At 50.9% G+C, this 19630-nt stretch overlaps 2 protein-coding genes across 2 annotated transcripts; both read left to right on the plus strand.

Annotated features, from left to right (window-relative positions):
• Positions 1–450: 450 nt before the first annotated feature.
• KRP23_10720 (Serine/threonine-protein kinase TIO) lies at positions 451–4542 on the plus strand (the record flags this gene model as incomplete). The annotated part of the gene is made up of 2 exons (XM_067881202.1): positions 451–603; positions 667–4542. 2 exons carry the CDS (start codon positions 451–453, stop codon positions 4540–4542), a joined length of 4029 nt encoding a protein of 1342 aa, XP_067741470.1.
• Positions 4543–6249: 1707 nt separating this feature from the next.
• Positions 6250–6720, plus strand: KRP23_10721 (uncharacterized protein; the record flags this gene model as incomplete). Its single annotated transcript, XM_067881203.1, has 1 exon — positions 6250–6720. The coding sequence occupies one exon, from the start codon at positions 6250–6252 to the stop codon at positions 6718–6720; it is 471 nt and encodes a 156-aa protein (XP_067741471.1).
• Positions 6721–19630: the final 12910 nt, after the last annotated feature.

Consider the following 19630-nt stretch of genomic DNA (forward strand, 5'->3'; position numbering starts at 1 on the left):
TGATTGCAGGTGACAACAACTACAAGCCGCGTTGTATGAAGAAGAAAAAGCTGCTGCGGGAGGGAAGACTTCCCGTATCTATCCGGTGCGGCCCTCGCGCAGAGCAGATGCTAACTCAACCAGCTGTTTTGTAGGTGGAGGTTAATAGATTGTTAATCAAGTGTTACTTTGTGCTTTCTTCTTGAAACAGCGCGCATGGTGGTATTGTGCTTTCACTCTGGTACTCCATAGAATGCTAGTAATAGAAAACATGCGATTTGTGAAATTGGCGGAAATTGTGTGCACCACACATGCAGGTTTCGTGTCTAATAAAAAAATTACAAAAAAATACGACACGAACCTAATCATAGTCTGGAAATACACGAAACCATCGAAGAAATCATCCATAGGAAAGCTACAAATCCCGGTCACTCTCGGACTTCATTCCTGTAATTGATCTCGAGGCCCGCCATGGAGAACTACCATATCTTGGAGCGTATAGGGGAAGGCTCCTTCGGGAAGGTCTATCGCGGCCGTCGCAAGTACTCGGGGCACATTGTGGCACTCAAGTTCGTGACGAAGCAGGGCAAAAGCGCGCGGGATCTGGAAAATCTACGCCAAGAAGTAGGGTTTCAATACTAAAGTGCGTCCTGCCTACTAAAAACTAAGATGCCAATGCCAATACAGATCAATATTCTACGCCAGCTGAACCATTGCAACATCATTGCAATGATGGACTCGTTCGAAACGGACGGGGAGTTCTGTATGGTGACGGAGTACGCACAAGGCGAGCTGTTCCAAGTGCTGGAGGACGAGCACAGTCTCCCCGAAGAAGAGATCCAGAAAATTGCCATTCAACTCATCCAGGCACTGCATGTGCTGCACTCGAATCGCATTATCCATCGAGATATGAAGCCTCAGAACATCCTCATCGGCTCCAAACAGCAGATCAAGTTGTGTGACTTTGGATTCGCGCGTGCCATTGCACATGATTCAAGCTTGTTGAGGTCTATCAAGGGCACGCCGCTGTATATGGCTCCGGAACTGGTGCAGGAGAAGCCGTACAACTACACGGTGGATCTGTGGTCGCTGGGTGTGATTCTGTATGAGCTCGCGGTGGGGAAGCCTCCGTTCTACACAGATCGCATTGTGTCGTTGATTCAGATGATTGTACGTGATGATGTCAAGTATCCGCCGACCATGTCAGAGGATTTCCAGAGCTTCCTTAGAGGATTGCTCAACAAGGACCCCGCCCAGCGTCTGAAGTGGCCTGAAATTCTTAAGCACCCGTTCGTGCAGGAAACACCCGAGCAACTGGAGGCGCGGCTTCAGCTTGAGCGCCAAGTACGCACTTTACCACGGTTTTTCGAAGAGAATGAGCTGCACTGCTCTCCAGAAGGAGGAAGCGAGGAGAAGGTCAAGCCAAGCGTGGAGCGTCTGCGATCATGTGACGAGTGGAAGATTTGCGATCCGGAAACCGGCCGTCAAATGTCCAGTCCTGAAGCGCCTCAAGAAAAGGACCCGAAAAAGAGTGATCAAGTGCCACCTGCAGACGAAAGTAACAATCGCGGACACACTTCATGTCCCCAGCCTACTATGCCAGTTCATTCGATGGTTCTCGAAAGTTTCCTGGCTGTCTGGGATCGGATTAGTGGAGAAATGGACGTGAAGCTTGTCGATGCGGGGCTCGTGAGTGCTCCACTATTTGCAAATGCTGTTAGCCTGCTGCCATCGATCCCTGTCCCCGAACTCTCCAGTGATATCCTCGTGAAGATTGGTTCGCTACTGCATATGTTGTACCGCTCGTTGGTGCTACTACTGAAGAATGTCGACCAGCTTACCCAGCTTGGTGCTTTGATTCAAGCGAAGGAGAAGATTCACCGCTTTCTGGGTCACCTCGTGGACGCCAGCGGTCCTTTACAAGTCAACCATGAACAAGCCAGTGATGTGGTCTACAAGGCAGTACGCTGTTGCATGATTTGCACGACGATCGTCAACTCTATCGAGTCTGAAAACGATCTGGACGGGCAACAAAACTATCGCGAGTTTTGCAAGGGTGATATCGAAGTCATATCACTCATGCTGGCTTGCAAAGAAGAGTTTGTAGCTGCGTCTCACGCAAAGGCGCTGAAATGGCTGGGGTCCATGATCGATCGGTCGCATAGTTTGACGACATTGCTGGAAGTTGTCTACCCGTCGGGGGTGATTCAAACACTTTGCGAAATCCTGCACGCGTCGGGGATTTCGCGATCTCCCGGGGGTAGAATCTCAAAAGGCGGGCGAGACTTGGGTCTGTACGCAGTATTCGCGCTGGCCGCCTTTGTCCAGCCTGATGCAAAGTGCTGGAGCCCCTTACAGTCTTTCCCGGTCTTGACTTTGGCTCGAGATGATGTACTTCCGATCGACAGCTCCAGTCTGCGAGACGTGAAACACCTGTACAAGCTCCGCGTTAAGGTTCATTCGGAAGTCGGTTCGCAGCTACTCAGTAGCGGTGTAAGTGAGCTGATCGCCTTGCTTGGGGACGAGGTCAACGAGCGGGTACGAGACAAGCAGAGCAACGGTGGCGAGACTGATGGAGAAGACGACGCAGGCGAAGAAGACGCCGACCAATTCACAATCTGCTGTATCTTGAAAATCCTGATGCACGCCTGCCGGTCTTCTGCCCCTCTATCCAGAAAGCTGGCAGTGACGAAGATTGTTTTCCGGAAGCGCCGTGACACCGACATTTTCACAATCCTGCAGTGGGGTATTACGTATGGAGGCTTGCACCAGATCGAGCAATACTTCGCAACGGAGCTGTTGTCGGTGATTCTACGCCGCGGAGTGCTCGCTAAGCGTCAAATTTGGCGTTGTGCGCAGACGCTCTTCCCACTACTCCAGGGTGCGAACGACACCGCTTTGCTTAGCGCTTTGAGCACATTTTTTGCTGAGGTTATTGAGACGTGCAATATTGACGCGTCTGCACTTGGTGGCGACGGCGATCCTTCCTCGCTAGAGCCGCAAGATGCCGAGTTGTGGGGTTTAGTTGTTCGTGGCGCTCTTCCGCAGCGCTCGTCTGATGCGATTTTCCGTCTTTTCAGTAGTAACACATTGGGTGAAGATGGTACCAGCAGTAAGGCTCAGATGCTCACGAGCTACAACATTCGAGCCCAAGGACTATTGGACTCGGGCGTGGTCTTTCTACTGCGTGTAGCCTCGAAAGCTGCAGCGCAGTCGCGATCAAGCGGTGACGGGGAAGCTGCAAACCGGTCCGAGGAGATGAAAATGTTCATGTCTGTGTTCGAGCATGACCACGTGTGGGGAGTTTTCGATGGTATGCTGGCAAATGGCGGTGCTGACCTGCTATCACCGTGGGGGTTATTCTGCTTCCTCAAGCTCCTACGAATCGTACGAGAGATGCAATGCAACGAATCGCAGATGGAAGTGGCCGTGAACGAACATCTCTTGCTTCACCTGGTGAACCTGCTGGAGCTCAAGCACATTGAGTACCTTTTCCACTGGCCGGAGGTAGTTGGTGGCGGGAGCAACGCTGTCAAAGCGCTCGTGCACGCCACCGTGAAGGTTCTCGGTATCCCGTTTGCGCACAGCGTGTCGGAGGAGCTTTTGGTAGACACGCAAGAGATTTTGTACGACGCCAAATGTGTGCAGAAGCTCCTCGGCGTCCTCCGGTTTGTCTTCTCGACCAAAGAGCTGCATCTCGAGGCGTCCGTGCTCGAGTTACCGATCAGCTTCTTGTCCCGCTTGGTCACGAGCTCCACGCACTTTGGTTCTCAATTCGTGGAGGCTGATGGGATGCTGGTCATCAAGGAGTGCGGGATGCTGGAAAGTAGCTGTTCACCGTCGTTGATCATCGACACGCTCTTGATTGTCAGTCAGCTGGCACGCAGCTCCCAGACGAACTACGAGTGCATCTTGCGGGCGGGTCTTCTTTCCGAGTTCTACGAGCTCGTGCAGCACCCGGAGGCGATGGTGAGAGCAAAAACGCTCAACTGTCTCGGGAACTTGTGCCGCCACTCCACGACATTTTACCAGCATTTCACTATGCCACTTGAAAGCGGTAAACCCGACACAATTCTCTCAGGGATCATCCGTGGCTTATCCGACTCGGACAATTATGTCCGACGCTTTGCATGTTTCGCTATCGGGAATGTGGCTTTCCACAACGGCGACTTGTACGATGCACTTCGACCCGCGATCCCTTATTTGGTCCAGAACCTCCACAACGACGAGGACAAGACCCGCTCCAACGCCGGTGGGGCACTTGGCAACCTCGTGCGCAACTCCGACATTTTGTGTGGCGACCTGTGCAGGCACCAAGCGCCATGGGAGCTGTTCGAGTTGGCCATGACAGAGACCAGCACGCCTTCGCGTCGAATTGTGCTCTTCTCCTTGGGCAACCTCTGTGTCTACCCAGAGTGCTTCACCTTCCTAACTGAAGCGGAGCCCCAGTTTGTCCAAGAGCTGGAACATTTGTACGATGAGGTGGTGGCCGACGAGGTCTCGAGACGGAATATCCGCCGGATCCTCGCCAAGATTGAGGCGCTGGAAGGTCAGGACGAGTAACAGCGAGATGCATTTTACTCGTACATACGCTTCTGGTTGTTGCCTCGGAACCATTGTGTCACTTCAGGAATGGATTTTGCCAGAAGGACCGCGACAGCTGATCGGCGAAGTGGCTGTGGAGCTCCTCCAATGGGGGCCTCATCCTTGCTTCACCTGTGCACGGAATGATGAACGTCGGAGGCGACGCCAATAGAAGAAGGAGAAAGCTCCACGCACGATAGAGACGCCGCCGCCGATTCGAGGTGAGCAGCTTGCTGTGCCCTAATACTGTAGCTAGTTGTTGAGCGTGTAGTCGGTTCGAGCAGAAATGTGCCGGGGTGCACACCATCCTGTCTTGGGTACAGCTGCAACCCAAGCCAAGTATCTCTACCGCTGCGATGCATGCATGGCATGAAGGCCCCACGATGGGAATCCAGTCACTTCCTTCTGCATGGATCGCTGCCATTCCACCCCGAGCTCGTGACGAATATCCACAAGGTGTAGCCATCACATCTCGCCGCTTCAGGATCGACCCATTCTGAACTTTTGACACCCGTTGTTCGTGCTCGTGCTCGTGCTCGTCTTCCGCCGCAGTCTCCCATGTGGTGCGCTGCAACGCGGCGCTGGTCAGGCGGTTTCCCTAACTGCGGGGCGGGCCAAGCTCTCCTCGTCACGCGATGCAGCAGTTCGGTCGTGGCCACCACTGTCATAGTGAGCAACAACAACTGCATTCAGCCGCGGCGACCTGCCATGGAGCGCACCGCCACTGGGTGCGAAGTGTCCAACGAATCGTTGTCCACGACAGGAAGTTTCGCTCGCTACAAAGCGGAGAAACGCCGCTGCGGATTAGGCATCGCATTGGCTCGGCTGAGCGGATCTCACAGCCTGTGATACGACTCGAGTACGTGTATCAGGTGGGGCCCATTTGCTGCGGTTGCATGCAAGTACTTGCGGTGAGCAGCGCGCGGCAAGAAGGCGCAAGCCATTTGCGCGTGATTTTCGCCTTGGTGTCGTGACCGTGGGCGGGATCCGATTGGCGGCTGAGCGCGAAAATTTAGCCAAGGTACGGTGGAACGGCTGCACTTGGTTTCAGTATGCCAAAATAACAGCAAAAGTCGCAGTGGGACTTCAAAGAGAGTTCCACTGTCGTAAACCGGGGCCCAATCGACGATGCCCAAATCGGCTAAATGGGCATCGGAAATGGGTTGCAAATGCTGCTGCGACTTGTTGCTGCTGCGGCAGAAGGAAACCAGGATGAGGCAACGATGTTGCATGTGGTAGGTTGCAAGCACTATATCCGGACGGCGCTACCGTTATCGAAGCTCTCGGTTGGATTGCCTCGAAGGCAGATACACATGAACCCAGAACATCACTCATTCGGTTCGTTGGTCGATAGTTGCTCAGCGCATTGCTGCCACGGTCCTTCTCCGCTACGGGATGCGTGTACTTCGGCACTACAGTAGTATCCGGTGTTCATGCTCGCGGCCAGAAAATTGAGCTTCGCGGAATGGGTCCGCGGCCCTGGCCCTATGGCCCAATTACGGCATACAGATGTCAAGTGGTCGACGTTCCTTTCCGTCCGGACTCTGCCGTCTGGACGACGCTCATAAGTCAAGTAGAGGCCCGGCGCGTAAGCAGCTAGACTTGCATCGGTCGTTTCGAGCACTTTCGAGCGCACCCTTCGCTTCTCACCGGCGCCACTCCATTCGCGCTTCTTCCTCGCCTGCCATGCCTGCCGACGAAGTGGACATCGACGACCTGCGCGCCGACGCGGCCCAGTCGCCCGACAAGTTCGCGACGCACACGAGCAGCAGCAACAGCCGCAGCACCAGCAGCAACAGCTTCCAGGCCTACTCGATGGGCGACGAGGACGAGCAGCCGTCCGACTACCGCCGCGTGCAGCAGGCCAGCAGCTTCGACGTGGAGCAGATGATCCACATGCGCGAGAGCAACTTCCGCGACAGCCTCATGCCCGGCGGCCACTACGCCGAGCCCGGGGGCTCCAACCAGGACTCATCGGGCTCCAACAGCGGCGGCCGCCCAACCGAGATGGGCAACGCGCTCATGCGCATGGACGACGGCTACCGCCGCGCGTACAACAGCATCCAGCGGCCGTCCACCACGACGCCCGACGCCACTCAAGAGTCAAGTCAGGCTTCGGTAAGTGTCCGGGGTGTCTGGTCTCGCTCGGTAGGGTAGGAGCTGTACGTCAGTGAACACGCAGTTTGTAATGGGTCTGCTTAGACCCACTACTTAAGCTTACACGTGTGCGCACGTGTATGAGGAAGCGTAGGAGTAATTTACTTAAGTTCAGTATACTTGTATCCGCAAGTATACTTAAACTAAGACAAAGGAACCGAACGATAGCTTTGGTGCCAAATGAGAACTGTATTGATTGTAAATGGGGTTTCCTCCTAAAACTGATATTTCTAATGAGAGGTTCTGCCATTGGATGGCTGGCAGAACCCCTATCTATTGAATGACTCTCATTGGTAGAAAGGTGTTACTTTCTACCAGTCATATGCCTTTTGCTATGAATGTGGACCACCCTGTGAAGTGGTCACCTGAATGTATTCCTTAGTGCATGTTGCACTAAGGTAGGAGGTGAACCGAATGTGTAGCCCCGCTACAGTGTTGTATGGGGGCTCGGCAGAAACATCCATCCAACCGTTGTGCCAAGGCTCATCTCGATTGAGCTGCTTAATCTCCAAGAACCAATCCGGAGTCTGCGGAGCCCACGTCAAATACTTGATTGGGTGTGGCAGCAACGAGAGCTCGAACTAGATGTCAGAGTCCAATTTATGCTTCGCACCATTATACCCAATGCGTCATTGCCAAACCTGCCGTGGGAAACGTTGGCGGAAGTCAGCACAAAGGGTCCGGTCGTGGACGAGCTTGCTTCATAGTTTCTCGAGCTCACTCAGTTCACATGAAATACGTACAAGCCTTGGAAGTCTGTTTCGCGACTTTTCGACGAGCAGCACATAAGTACTGCTCCCAAGCCTTAATGGGAATCCAGTGTTCGCGCTCCCATAGTGCGGCTCCAAGCGCTGCATCTTTTGGCGGGTCGTGACCATGAAAACTTCTCCAGAAGCCGAGAAGCCGAGCAGCAGGCTTGGCTCGTTGCCCAACGTTGGACTCAGGTTCGAACTTGGTGGTGCCGAATAAGCACGCGTGCTGAGGAAACCGCTGACGGACCTGCTGTCACGAATGACGAGGATTGCTGATATCAGCCATGGCTTTCAGGGAGACCTTCGTGAGCGAGATCTGAACGTCATCAGTGTGCGGCTAAGGCTTACGAGGATTCAAAATTAAAGCCCACCACTTAAACGCCCCAGGTCGAGCGAATGTAGCGCTTGGTAGACATGGACGAATTGCCAGAGCGTGAAGACGATTTCGTAGGACCTGAGACGCGTGTGGATTAAGAACCCTTACGAGATTTTGGCCGCGGAGCTGGAAAATATGCAACAGGAGGTGCTTCTGAATCTAAGTCCTAATCTGACAGACTTGAGCTCCGCGAAAACGACCGAGATCGTGAGCGACCAATTGCAAACTTGAATTCAGCCGAAGTCAAATCCTCGCCGATCGACTTTAAGGACTGATCAGCATCGGCAGTGCACCAAACTTTGTTTAAGATCTTCTAAGTGTCCGTGTCGAGATTCAACTCGTTTCAATCCAGCTCTCCAGTGAACAATCCTGGTAAATGTATCAAACAGAAGATTCATGAGCTGACAATAAGACCCCGAGACAAAAGTATTGCAGAACTACGAACCTTCAGTAGACATCTGGATCTATATTTTTAAGATTCACTTGTGCCATCATGGTCTTGTTGGTTTGCCGAAGTCGCTGATTGCGTTCGAGGAGGTCTTCGTTTTGCTGACGAAATGTCTGAGTCTTCGAACACTCGGTTGAGTCCAACGCAGTCAAAAGCTTGTGGAGTTTAGTCACTTGATGCGTTTTTGCAGCCAACGAAGCATTGAACACTTCACGATCACAAAGAGATTATTCTCCAATGTCTTGCAATTACTTAGAGAAAGCTCAACGAGCTTTGGCGAGCGTTTATAGTTCTCGCTATATACAGCCATTGGCACCTCAAGAGTGGTGATTTGCTGTTGCTACGTCAGAGAAGATGCCTTGGTGCGCTTGATGTCAAATCGATTTTTGGCCAACTCCTCGTTTGCAGCATGGGCCAACGCTTCAGCATTACCTCGCATGTAAATTTCCTAAGTCAGAGAACGCTGTGCAGCTGCTAGCGAGGACTCGGATGCTGTCAGCAGGGAGCGAACGCGAACCAATTCGGCCGATGCAGAATCATTGGGCGGCTGGGAAACCGTTGCCTGAGCAAGTTCGAAAAGGGAGCGCGCCTGCAGCACTCGGGGCATTACTGTACGATCACCACGAAGCGGCGGACCAGCGTGAAGAGGAGTTACAAAACGAGCAAAAGCCAGGACCTGGATATCCACGACGATGACGCCCCGCTCCGAGACTTCTTCGCCGATGTCTCGCATAGCATGTTTCAGGGTAGCACCGAGAAAGACGCCGTAGGAGATACGGTGGAGTACCACCAGCAGCACGTGGTCCAACGTCGCGGAGTGGCGATGCAAGCGCAGGAGGAGTATTCGCCGTCCCAACCTCCGATACAGGAATCTCGTTCGCCGTCGGAACCTATTTATATCCGGTCAGAACATGTGTACTTGTGAGCTGATCGGCATACAAATCACCATGCACATCGCGAGAAGGTACCGGAGAAACAGGTGGTGCTTGGGAGCCAATTGGAGTCGATAAATGTGTGGCACTAGCCGATGACGACACCTCGGCAGCTGTAGCACGACTAGTGGAGGCCGCAGGCACGGCGGACGAGATTTGAACGCGCACAGTGACGGAGGCAAGCTCGTGAGCGCGCCAAACCCCGTCAACACACAAACAAGGATGCAGACGACAGCGTACCGCGGGCGCCGAAGAATCCGCGCTCATTGTTTTTTGCAGTCGCCTGGGTATCCACCAAAGCCCGCGAAGACGTGGACATGCCGGGAACGATTATGAAGCACCACGAGGCTCACTAGTGCTCAACTCGATTCGTGATAGGGACAGTTGCGGAGTAAGAATACACCGCAGTGTGGATCCTGCCGTTGGAAGCTGGCGCTGCTGCGAAGAATGCGTTGGGAAACCTCGTCAAACAGATAAAGAGCTTCTCCGCCCGGTGATTGGTCACAATTGGACATGACAAGGAATGGTGATCAGCGAGACAGCTAAGTACGTGATCCGAACTTAGTGGACGAGATCCGCAATTATAGACACAGAGTGTACTTAGAGGCTCCAAAACCGACGGTCAGTCCGAGCCGTCGTTCGACTGTTCCGAAACGTCGGTGACTGTTGAGTCCTCGTAGGTTGTGGAGAAGATCTATAACGGACTCGTTTATTCTAGAGATTTGTATAGGAACCATAGGAAAGCATAGCATTAGGATTGACCCACTGGGCAACAACAAACATAACATCTTTTCCTCTCAACCACTCAAGCGTCAAGTCAGGCTTCGGTAAGTGTCCGGGGTGTCTGGTCTCGCTCGGTAGGGTAGGAGCTGTACGTCAGTGAACACGCAGTTTGTATACCTAGTGTTTATCTGGTAGGGCCAAGAGAAGAGGGAAAGAGAATGGCCGTGTGTGTGATAGAAACCAACGATAACTCGTTGGCACTTGGGAATACCTGAGTGCGTCCCATATATTCTTCCCGCCGGAGTTAAGCGTCGGCACCCTCGTACAAGGCATTGACCGGCTCGTACCCTTCCTTTCTGATGGACAACGAGGTTTTAGTGTGAGAAGAGCACCCTAGCCGTCGCTGAGTCTTAAGCGGGTACATGAGCAGCTCGATTTCTCGTCAACCCAGCACCGAGCCATGGGGGGGGGGGGGGGGGGGGGGTACATCACCTTGTGAAAGCGAGGGACGTTGGTCTAGCTACAGCAAATTATGGATCCCGTACAGGACTTACTAAAGAAATCGCCAGCATCTTTTTCGTTTCAGGTTCATGAAGCAAGGCGGGTAAACCCTTTGTCGTTTAACCCTATTGCGGCTAAAGTCTCTAAATCCATGTGATGTGCTTGGTCTTACAGATTTTAGCGAATGGAAATGATTCATGCATATTCCAGACCAATCATAAGTTATGATTATACAACAACAATGTAAATAATATTGGTAAAATCACGCAATAAGATAATATTACTGTATAGCATTTGTGCAAAAGGACGTTTTGTACATCCAGACAGTTGAACTAGCCAGTTGAACAGCCAATGAAAGCAATGCATTTATAACTAAAATGATCACTGCTGAGCATTTGTCGACACAGACATACCTATTTTTACTCCCACCAGCACAGATGAAGTGCTGGATATAGGACAAAGGTGCTGCGAAACATCAAGCAAACAAGACACACCGTGGCATTTACATTCGTCGTTCTTCCTACTCCACGCTGCTTCAGCATGGGGTGAGGTCGAAAGCGGGCACCAGGCGGCGCTGGGCGAAAAGCCAACACGTACAAACGCGAGTGCGAACCATATTAAAAAAATGGATGTAATAAACTTTCTTGAAGACAACGACATGCAATCTACACTCGACACGTTTTACAGCCATTTGACGTGAAACCAAGCGCAAGCGAAGCTACGAGTGGTTACGAGACAGGCGCACATTACGGAAATATCAGCATCTGCTTCAACCGCGAGCCTGAAGTTGGAGCGAAAGAGAGGCACAGGCACCACCATATCCTCTAGGGTTAGTAGAATGGTTCAATTCCTTACGTGGAGAAGGTGTCCCGGTGTCAAGGCTGATGGTGTAGTTACAAGTCTAGGAGGTCGCTAGAGATGAAAGAGTACCTAAAGGAATTTTTGAGTGAAGCTGGAGTTGGCAACAGGGATTTCTTTCGCGCCATGGCCTTTCTCTTCGTGCCAAAACACGACACGGGCAGAAACCTCCTGTGGCAATGAAGCAAGAAGATTATGCTTTTTGGCGCAAAGTTAAAAAGACCAAGCTAGGCCTTGGCGTTGAAAAAGTTTATAACACGGATCAAAGTGATATTTGCTTTGAATACTGCTTTAAATACTTACCCAAACAAACAGTCAACAAAAAGGGAAGGAAACCACCTGGGTTCGGTGCAGCGGTAAGGAAAAAGAGCATTTTACAGCCATGTTTCTCGGGTATTCCAGCGGCAAGCAGTACGATCAATTTTACGTTATGAAAACCGAGTCATCGAAAATCCCTGGGAAGGCTGCACACAATTACATAGTCCAGTATGAATTCGGAGACACCCTTTGGTCTACCATGAAAACTGACCAAACAACAAACGGCGCGCAAATCTTTGGCAACAGCTCGCTTGGTGGCATTCAAATTTCTCTGTCCGTTTCCTGGACTGTCATTTTGCGAGAAGAGACGAGGCATCACCTGTCCTGTTGCTTTGGGAAGATTTTTCAGCCCACTGGACTGACGAAATCCAACAACACGCTGAGCAACTCAATGTGCACCTTCTGAAAGTGCCACCAGACTTGACGTCTGTGCGCCAACCTGCCGACATTTCGTGGTTTCTCCCACTCAAGCAGAAGCTAAGAAAGTGCTGGGTGCAACATCTGTCACGACAATTGCGCGTTTATAACGCGGGTGATAAGAGCTCAAAATCCCAGCTCTGCCCCCTTACACGATCAGACGCTATTAGTTGGGCCACTAATGCTTGGAAGGAGCTCGGTAAACAGGTCATTATTAGTGGGTTTACTCACTCCAACAAGACGCATACCGCTGATGACCCTCAAAACGATATAGTAGAGCGACTAGAGGAGCTCCAAGTGATTGACGAGATCGTTCGTGACTTCGACGACATTGTCGAGAATCTCATTGGCGAGACAGCGGGAGAAGAGTAATGCACCAAAATAAAGCCTTGTATTCTGTATACATGCAATAAATGACCGTGGGTTCACACGAGGTATTTTTTTTATGTTTTATGTATTTCGGGGATATTTTTATACACAAATATTATACAGTATAAAGCAAGCAATTACGAAATTAAGCTTACATTTTTCAAGTATAAATTTGATCTCAAATTATTCCAGAAGCGGTTTGACCTCGTTAGATATTGTGCTGAACCAGATCGAAGGAAATAGTCGGAACTAAAAAGAGGTAGGCAAGCTGGTCGACAGGGGCAATGGTAGAGTGATGAATCCGGACCTCATTGATGGGTCGAGACTATAAGTATCTAGCATCGATTTAGGTAACACTGGTGGCGGTGCTAAAGGAGCGTTCAGAGACCACTCCAAAATCTTGGGTCGGTTCACTAGCCAAAAACGCTAGGTGGCTAAATAAATATCGGGGCACATCTTGGTGTTGTTCCAGATGCGAGCCCCCATTTATGAATATGCCCTCGTGTACGGCGCCGCCTGCAACCTGTTCGCCTCATTGTAAATATTCTCAAGACCACGTGAACAGCGACGGGGGTCTTGTCGGCGATCACGAAGTCGAACAACGATGCTGCATTCGCCTGACCAGTGCTCAAGAAGCGAGTGTGATCCGGCGCCCTTGTGCTCACACTACTTCGCCAGGGCTCGGAAAAAATAATAACAATTCAGTAATTTTGGTATTATATTGACGGAGTTATTTATTATTGGGAAATCCAGATCCCCGTAAAATATGAAATTGCCCCCGTAATAAGTTTATTGAGTTTTTACCATACCGTAAGAAGTGATCCAAGCTGGTGGACTGATGGTGAAGTACAAGACCAAACGACTGGCTCCAGTTAGCCCCACAGACTCCTCGCGCAGTCTTACCAACGTGCTCATTCTCCGTTTCGACAAGTGCAATGTCCAACTCCCGTGCCATCTCAATCTTCTTCTTCGCGGACTGTGGCGATGATCATTTCTCCTGCAAGCAGTGCGGCAAGGTTCGCAAGCAGACGGCTGGCACTGGCTACTCAAACCTCATCAGCCATCTCGCAGCGAAGCACCCCGGCTACGCCGAGACGTACGACGCGAGCCAGCGAACGCACGGCCAATCGCTTGAAGCGCATGGCTTTGTGGACCAGCGGACGATGGAGATCTTCAAGTGGATGAAGTGGATCGTCGTCCGAAACCATGCGCTAAGTGAGGTAGACGACCCGCTGACCCGATCGCTAGCAGCGCTGAAGCCAATCTCGTCGAAGATATTGATACGGTGCATCACGTGGCTGGCAAGGTTGGGGTGAGGATTGCGGTGGACATTAATGACCAATTTGGTCTCATGTTTGACGGATGGACGTCCGGAACGATGCACTTCGTCGCTATCTACGGCGTGTTTGTTCAAGATGGAACTCTTCGACAAGTCATGCTCGCCATCTCCCCGGCGGAGTATGGCCAAAGTGCCGAAGCACACCTGGAAATGATCGATGCAGTCCTCGAGCTCTACAACAAGGATAGCGCCATGATCATATTCGTCGTTGCGGACAACTGCGCTACAAACCAAGCTATTGCGACTCGGCTGGAGGTCCCTCTTGTTGGCTGCGCTAGCCATCGCTTCAACCTTGCGGTCTGCCGGTACCTCGAAGATTACAAAACACTCATCGATCAAGTGCAGACGCTCTGCATTCAGCTGCTCTACCCGAATAATGCAGCGGAGCTTGCGCGCCACACGCACTACAAGCCGCTGAGAGCCAACGCTACTCGGTGGTCGTCGACTTATCAGATGTTGGCTCGCTACGTGAAGATCCGTGACGATATCAAGATGGTAGCGGCTGTTGAAGATCTGGTCCCTCGGCCCAGCAGCCACCGTCAGATCGTGCAGCTTGTCAACAAGCTAGAAGCTCTGGACAGTGTCTGTGTCAAGCGTCAATCCGAGGAAAGAATCCTCGCTGATGTGAGACTCCTTTTCGACGCTGTCATGGCAAAGTTTCCAGCGACTTCGCATCACCTCAGCTCTTCTGCTCAGATTGTTCACTCGCCGGTCATTGAACGAGCCGTTGTGAAGCTATTGTCGGACCGAGTGCTGACTGCTGAGGAAGAAGGGTCTGTTTCCCGCTTTGTCGTTACCGATTCGACAGCAAACGAGCCCCAAAGACAAGTGGATTTTGCGACTGAAACGCTGCGCCAGGCAAAGCGTTCTCGCCATTCTTCTGGGATCAAGTACAGCGACATTCTTCGAATGATACCGCCGACTTGAACGCCTCTTCTCTCAGTGCAAGTTGGTGCTGAGCCCTCTCCGTTCAAGTCTGCTGCCTGCGAACTTTGAGATGCTGGTGTTCTTACGCGCAAACCGCATGCTTTGGAACTTCACTACTTTCCTGGGATACGACGACACGGATGCACAAGACGCAGAGTAGATCTACGGAGCTTAACATTACGATAGCTGTTATAACTAATATAACACATTTCTGAGCTTCATATGCAGTATGAAAGGTTTATAATATTTTAGTCCAAAACCCATATCCGCTGATGGACTATCTCGTACCGTCGCCGGCTCATTTGGATTGGCGGGGGACCCTAGCCAGGAACATAAATCCTAGTGATAGCCACCAGCTTCTCGACAGGTGTGGAATTCGAACCCATGCATAGTGGATTGGTAGGGTTGTTCCCAACCCACTATACCGTTCTGACCCTAACAATTTTATGCCAATTGGGCAATTATTATTATTACTATCGTTGGTATTGCAATAACGTATTATTTGTTTTGGAAAAACCAGCTCAATATTATATTTTATTTTCCGAGCCCTGTACTTCGCACACATGAAGCCTTGCCCGTGGTATCAAATACGATCTCGGCTATGTCATCCAGGACCTCAAGGCTGATTGACCGTTCATTGACCACAACATGTGCCGCATCTCCCGCCAGAACTTTTATTTGGCTTTCTTCAACGCGACCGGGGTGGCCTCGTCGGACTGGAGATTTCCTCTTGGTCGAGCTGTCCATTGAGGCGTTTGAACAGGTTGGCCTTCTATGACACACCGGAATTTCCTATCGTGGACACTCTCAGCTGGTAAGTGAGTTCGGAAAGGATGTATTTATGTTTCCGCTGGATTCACAACCTGTAGCTGAAAGAGAGGTTTGGGCCGCTCCCAGGGAGCTGAACACTGCAATAAGTTTGCAAAGTACGATGCAAAAGGTAAAACTGTAGAGAAAGTGTCCTTGAGCCACTCACTGACAGGACTTGCTCACTGATTTTACATGGCGACTCTATAGTGAACTGCGCTCATAGCTAACTGTCGAAACCTGATGATGGAGACAATAAGGCGAGGTTGGTGTCTCTCACTGGGTGACAAGATCGTGATTGATCTATCCTGGAAAGATGAACGGACAGCAGCAGCCTGGATGACATTAAAAACTAACTTGATGGCGGACCGCTCAGACGGGTGATGAATCGACTAAAAGGTGTTAGTCTAGACATGCACAGTCGGGTGGACCTTGCTCCAGCCTATTGGGGGGGGGGGGGGGGGGGGGGTTGCTGCGTGGTTGCATGTGTGTTTTTGTCCCCGCTGCGAAACGTCTTCTGGACCTTTGTGATTGAAACCTGCACTTGAATGGGGGCATGTGTTGCGAGTTCATCTCGTGCTGCCAAGAAGTGCTCCGTAATCGTGAACTGCGGCGTCTGAAAGCGCCCACCTACGCGTACGTGCTGTGGAGTGCGCTGTTCGCTGTTCCCTTGCACGTGTAGTCCAAAAAGGGAGACCGACTATGGACGCTATGGACGGATGCTTCGACGTTGGTGGAGAGTGTTCCAGCGCATTTCTACCGGATTTGCTTCTTTGCTCAGGACGCGCTATGGGTGGGCTTCGGGAGAGGCTGTTGCCGCCGTTTAGCGTCGGAGTGCGGCCGTCGTGCAAGTCGTTTACTGCTGCTGATCAGCTTGTTATTGCTGATGCCCTTACCCATGGCTGGCTGCGGCCTATTGGGGTTCATCATGTGTGGTATTACTGGAGCTGTTCTGGCAGTTGTAATGGGTCTACTTAACCCATAATTTAGCTAAATATAGGGACTAAACGATAGCTTTGGTGTAAAATGAGAACTGAATTGATTGTTAACTGGGCTTCCTCCTAAAACAGATATCTCTGATGAATAGTTTTGCCATCGGATGGCTGGCAGAATCCCTATCTAATGAATAACTCTTATTGGTAGAAATATGTTGCTTTCTACCAGCCATATGTCTTTGCTATGCATGTGGACCACTCTGTGGAGTGGTCAGTCTGAATGTATCCATTAGTGCGTGTTCCACTAAGGTGGGAGGTGAACCGACTGTGTAGCCTCGCTACAGCAGTAGTCGCTTTCAGCACTTTGAACTTGGTACTGGACTGGGTACCTTGGGGTTGGTACGCTAGTGTGGTTTTGTTCGTTGTTGGTCTATTGACGCACGGGTGGCGACTGAGCTGCGGCAAGTTGCAGAACATTGCTCCCGGGGTAATCATGCAAGATGCTTCGGAGCGCGTGTTGTCGAACGCTTCCAAGAGCTCTCAACAAGAGACGGCAAGTAAGGGTTGTTCGCAATCTGTTGAAACAGATCTCACCGAGGACAATACTGGTTGTGGTGCAGCCAGCGCCGCAGGCTCAAGTTCTTCGCATCCAAGCAGTCCCTACAAAAGCACGTCACATGGAAGCACATGTCTGATGGACTTTGTCCAGAAGTGATGAGTGGCACGTACCTTCCTAAGCAATCCAAGGCGACCTACCGAAGAAGCTGATGTTGTGCACGCGCCGTCCAACGACATGGATTTCTCACGCGAGCGATCGCAGCCGTTGTACCGACCGAAAACTGCGGGTCTATCTCGCCCCAGCCACAATGCTCCTAGCGCTTCGTCGGTGAAGGGGAGCATGACCCGTTTCTGGGAGTGGGTTGCAGAGCCCATCAACTGCAGGCAAAACATTCAACCTGACAAATCCGAAGGCATACTTCGACAAGTTCAGGACCGTGCTAAGGAAACTAGTCAAGTTTCACAATATTGGCAATGACAATATGTTTTACAAGATGAACCGGGTCGACAGCTGCCGTGCTACGTTTAGCTCTGAGAGGCTCAACGTTTACTATGTGACTTGGGGGGTCTTTGGCTTTACGTACCATCTACAATTATTTGAATACGCCAAAGGGCTTCTTCGAGTGAAGGATTAAGGCGCTTGGGGAGGAGAGTTTTACGGGAGCTTACAAACCTACAGCTCAAGATTGCAAAACCTTGAGCTGTCAGTAGGACATATGAGCCCAGGACATTTCAAAGAAGGCCGCTCGCATAGAAAAAATGCCGAAAATACCACAGTTTCAATTGTTGGTGGAAAACAAGCTGAAGTCGAAAGTTGACGATGTTCGAAAAGATGGCAATTTCTCGTGGAAACGTATGAAATATGTCCTGATTGCTTTTTCATGATCCAAAGGTTTGGTGTGCCTCCTCAGCGGAAACAATTCTTGGAGATAATGGAGAGGGGGGATATTGGAATATACCATCATTACTGTTGTTTGATGCGTTGCATCTTATGCATCTTAATAGACAAAATTTATATGTGGCTCGCACCACCGTGCAGCCATCCCCAAGTTTCCGTCAAAGTTCAAACTTCCCGCACACTTCTGGCGAGAAATGTTGCTGCTGCTGCTCTTGCTTGGGGCAATCCCGTAGTGCTTCCTGACAGGGGGGGGATCAAACGTATCACCGTGGAAAGATCTCACCCGGTTTGAGGCCGCAAAAAGTAGAAGTACAAGGATGTGACATGCAACTACTGCAACAAGACTGTGTACCGGGTGCAATCTTCGCGTGTGATACAGTGTCCGAAAATGCCACATTTTAATCAGTTCAAGGAGATCGCAGGCCCCCCGTCGTGATAGCGTTGAAGGGGGCAATGTTGAGCCAATGTCGGTGGAGACAACAACATCTGAGATGCCAGAATCTACCACAGCCGGGAAGTGCCGCAGTCAAATGGCTATAGCCATGGTTTTCTATACGACGGCCGTGGCGTTCAGAATCGCCGAGCTCTCTGGATTCCGGCAGATATTCGCTTGCTTTTCCTCAATAGTGGTCATCCCAAACCTTCACGACTTGGCAAGGGACCTACTCAATTTTACCTTTCGTGCAGAAAGAAAGAGTGTAGTTGCTGAGCTAAAAACGGTGCCTTTTGTCGCTCTCGTGTCCGGTGGATTGTCAAATCCGCGTTGCTATGGACCTGTCGTGTCACTGGAGAAGACTCCAAAATTGGGGCTTATATGGCAGAAATAATTGGAGACGTCATTGATGGCATAGAGAAAGAGATCGGTCTCACTAAAATCGTTTTTACTATGCGTTCTAAAATTTAGTTTTCTGATTGGTTAAATATCAAGGTTGGCTACAAATGCCACTCTTTTGTGTCCTAGCGCGTCACATTTCTTTCCGTCCAAATCTGTAATATTTCGTTTTATTTGCAAACAATTAGCGGTTTCGATTTCTTAAAATATCACATTACGTTGTACTAAACTAAATTATAATTGCTCTTGTAGAGGGATACCCTGGATTTTTACCGGTAATGTACCGGCGATTTTGGTAGACCTCATCAAAACTACCGATATACCGCCGGTCCTTGTTAATTTTGATTTTAGAGTCTGATTGGAGTCACCAAAAATACCGGCCCGAGTCCCAGTCTGTCAGCGATACCGGTAGCCACAGGCTATAATTGTGTGGTCTAACAAGTGTGCGAACACTTGGTTTTGCGGAGAGGACCGCCACGGCAGCCGGGCTGCAGGACGCAGCAGCCCGGACATACTACTCGGACACTGACATCTGCAGCCTCTTGGCGGGGAAGACCGTGGTGGGCAGCTGGCAGCTACCGACGCGATGATGCGATACCACGAGACTTGGTAGCATCTACTAAAGGTTATGGTGATTAATGTGCACTATATTTGGGACACAATAGTCCCAAAATAAATAGTATCCACACATTTTCCACCAATCATCAGCCACTTGCTCAAGTTGCATTCACACGCCCCGCATTCGGGAGCCATGGGAGCGTCTTCGCCGGCAAGACCGCGGTCATGCTAGCTCATTGACGACGGCTTCAGCACCGGGTGACTCGTCGTTGACGGATCCGCGCCCTTTCGCCAAGATTTCCCTGTCAAATCCCGACTCGACCGTGACAAGCTAAAAGCGCAGCATGAGGTCTCGGCGTACA

Source organism: Phytophthora ramorum (assembly GCF_020800215.1).
Source record: "Phytophthora ramorum isolate Pr-102 chromosome Unknown Phyram_PR-102_s0010, whole genome shotgun sequence".
Classification (NCBI taxonomy): domain Eukaryota; phylum Oomycota; class Peronosporomycetes; order Peronosporales; family Peronosporaceae; genus Phytophthora; species Phytophthora ramorum.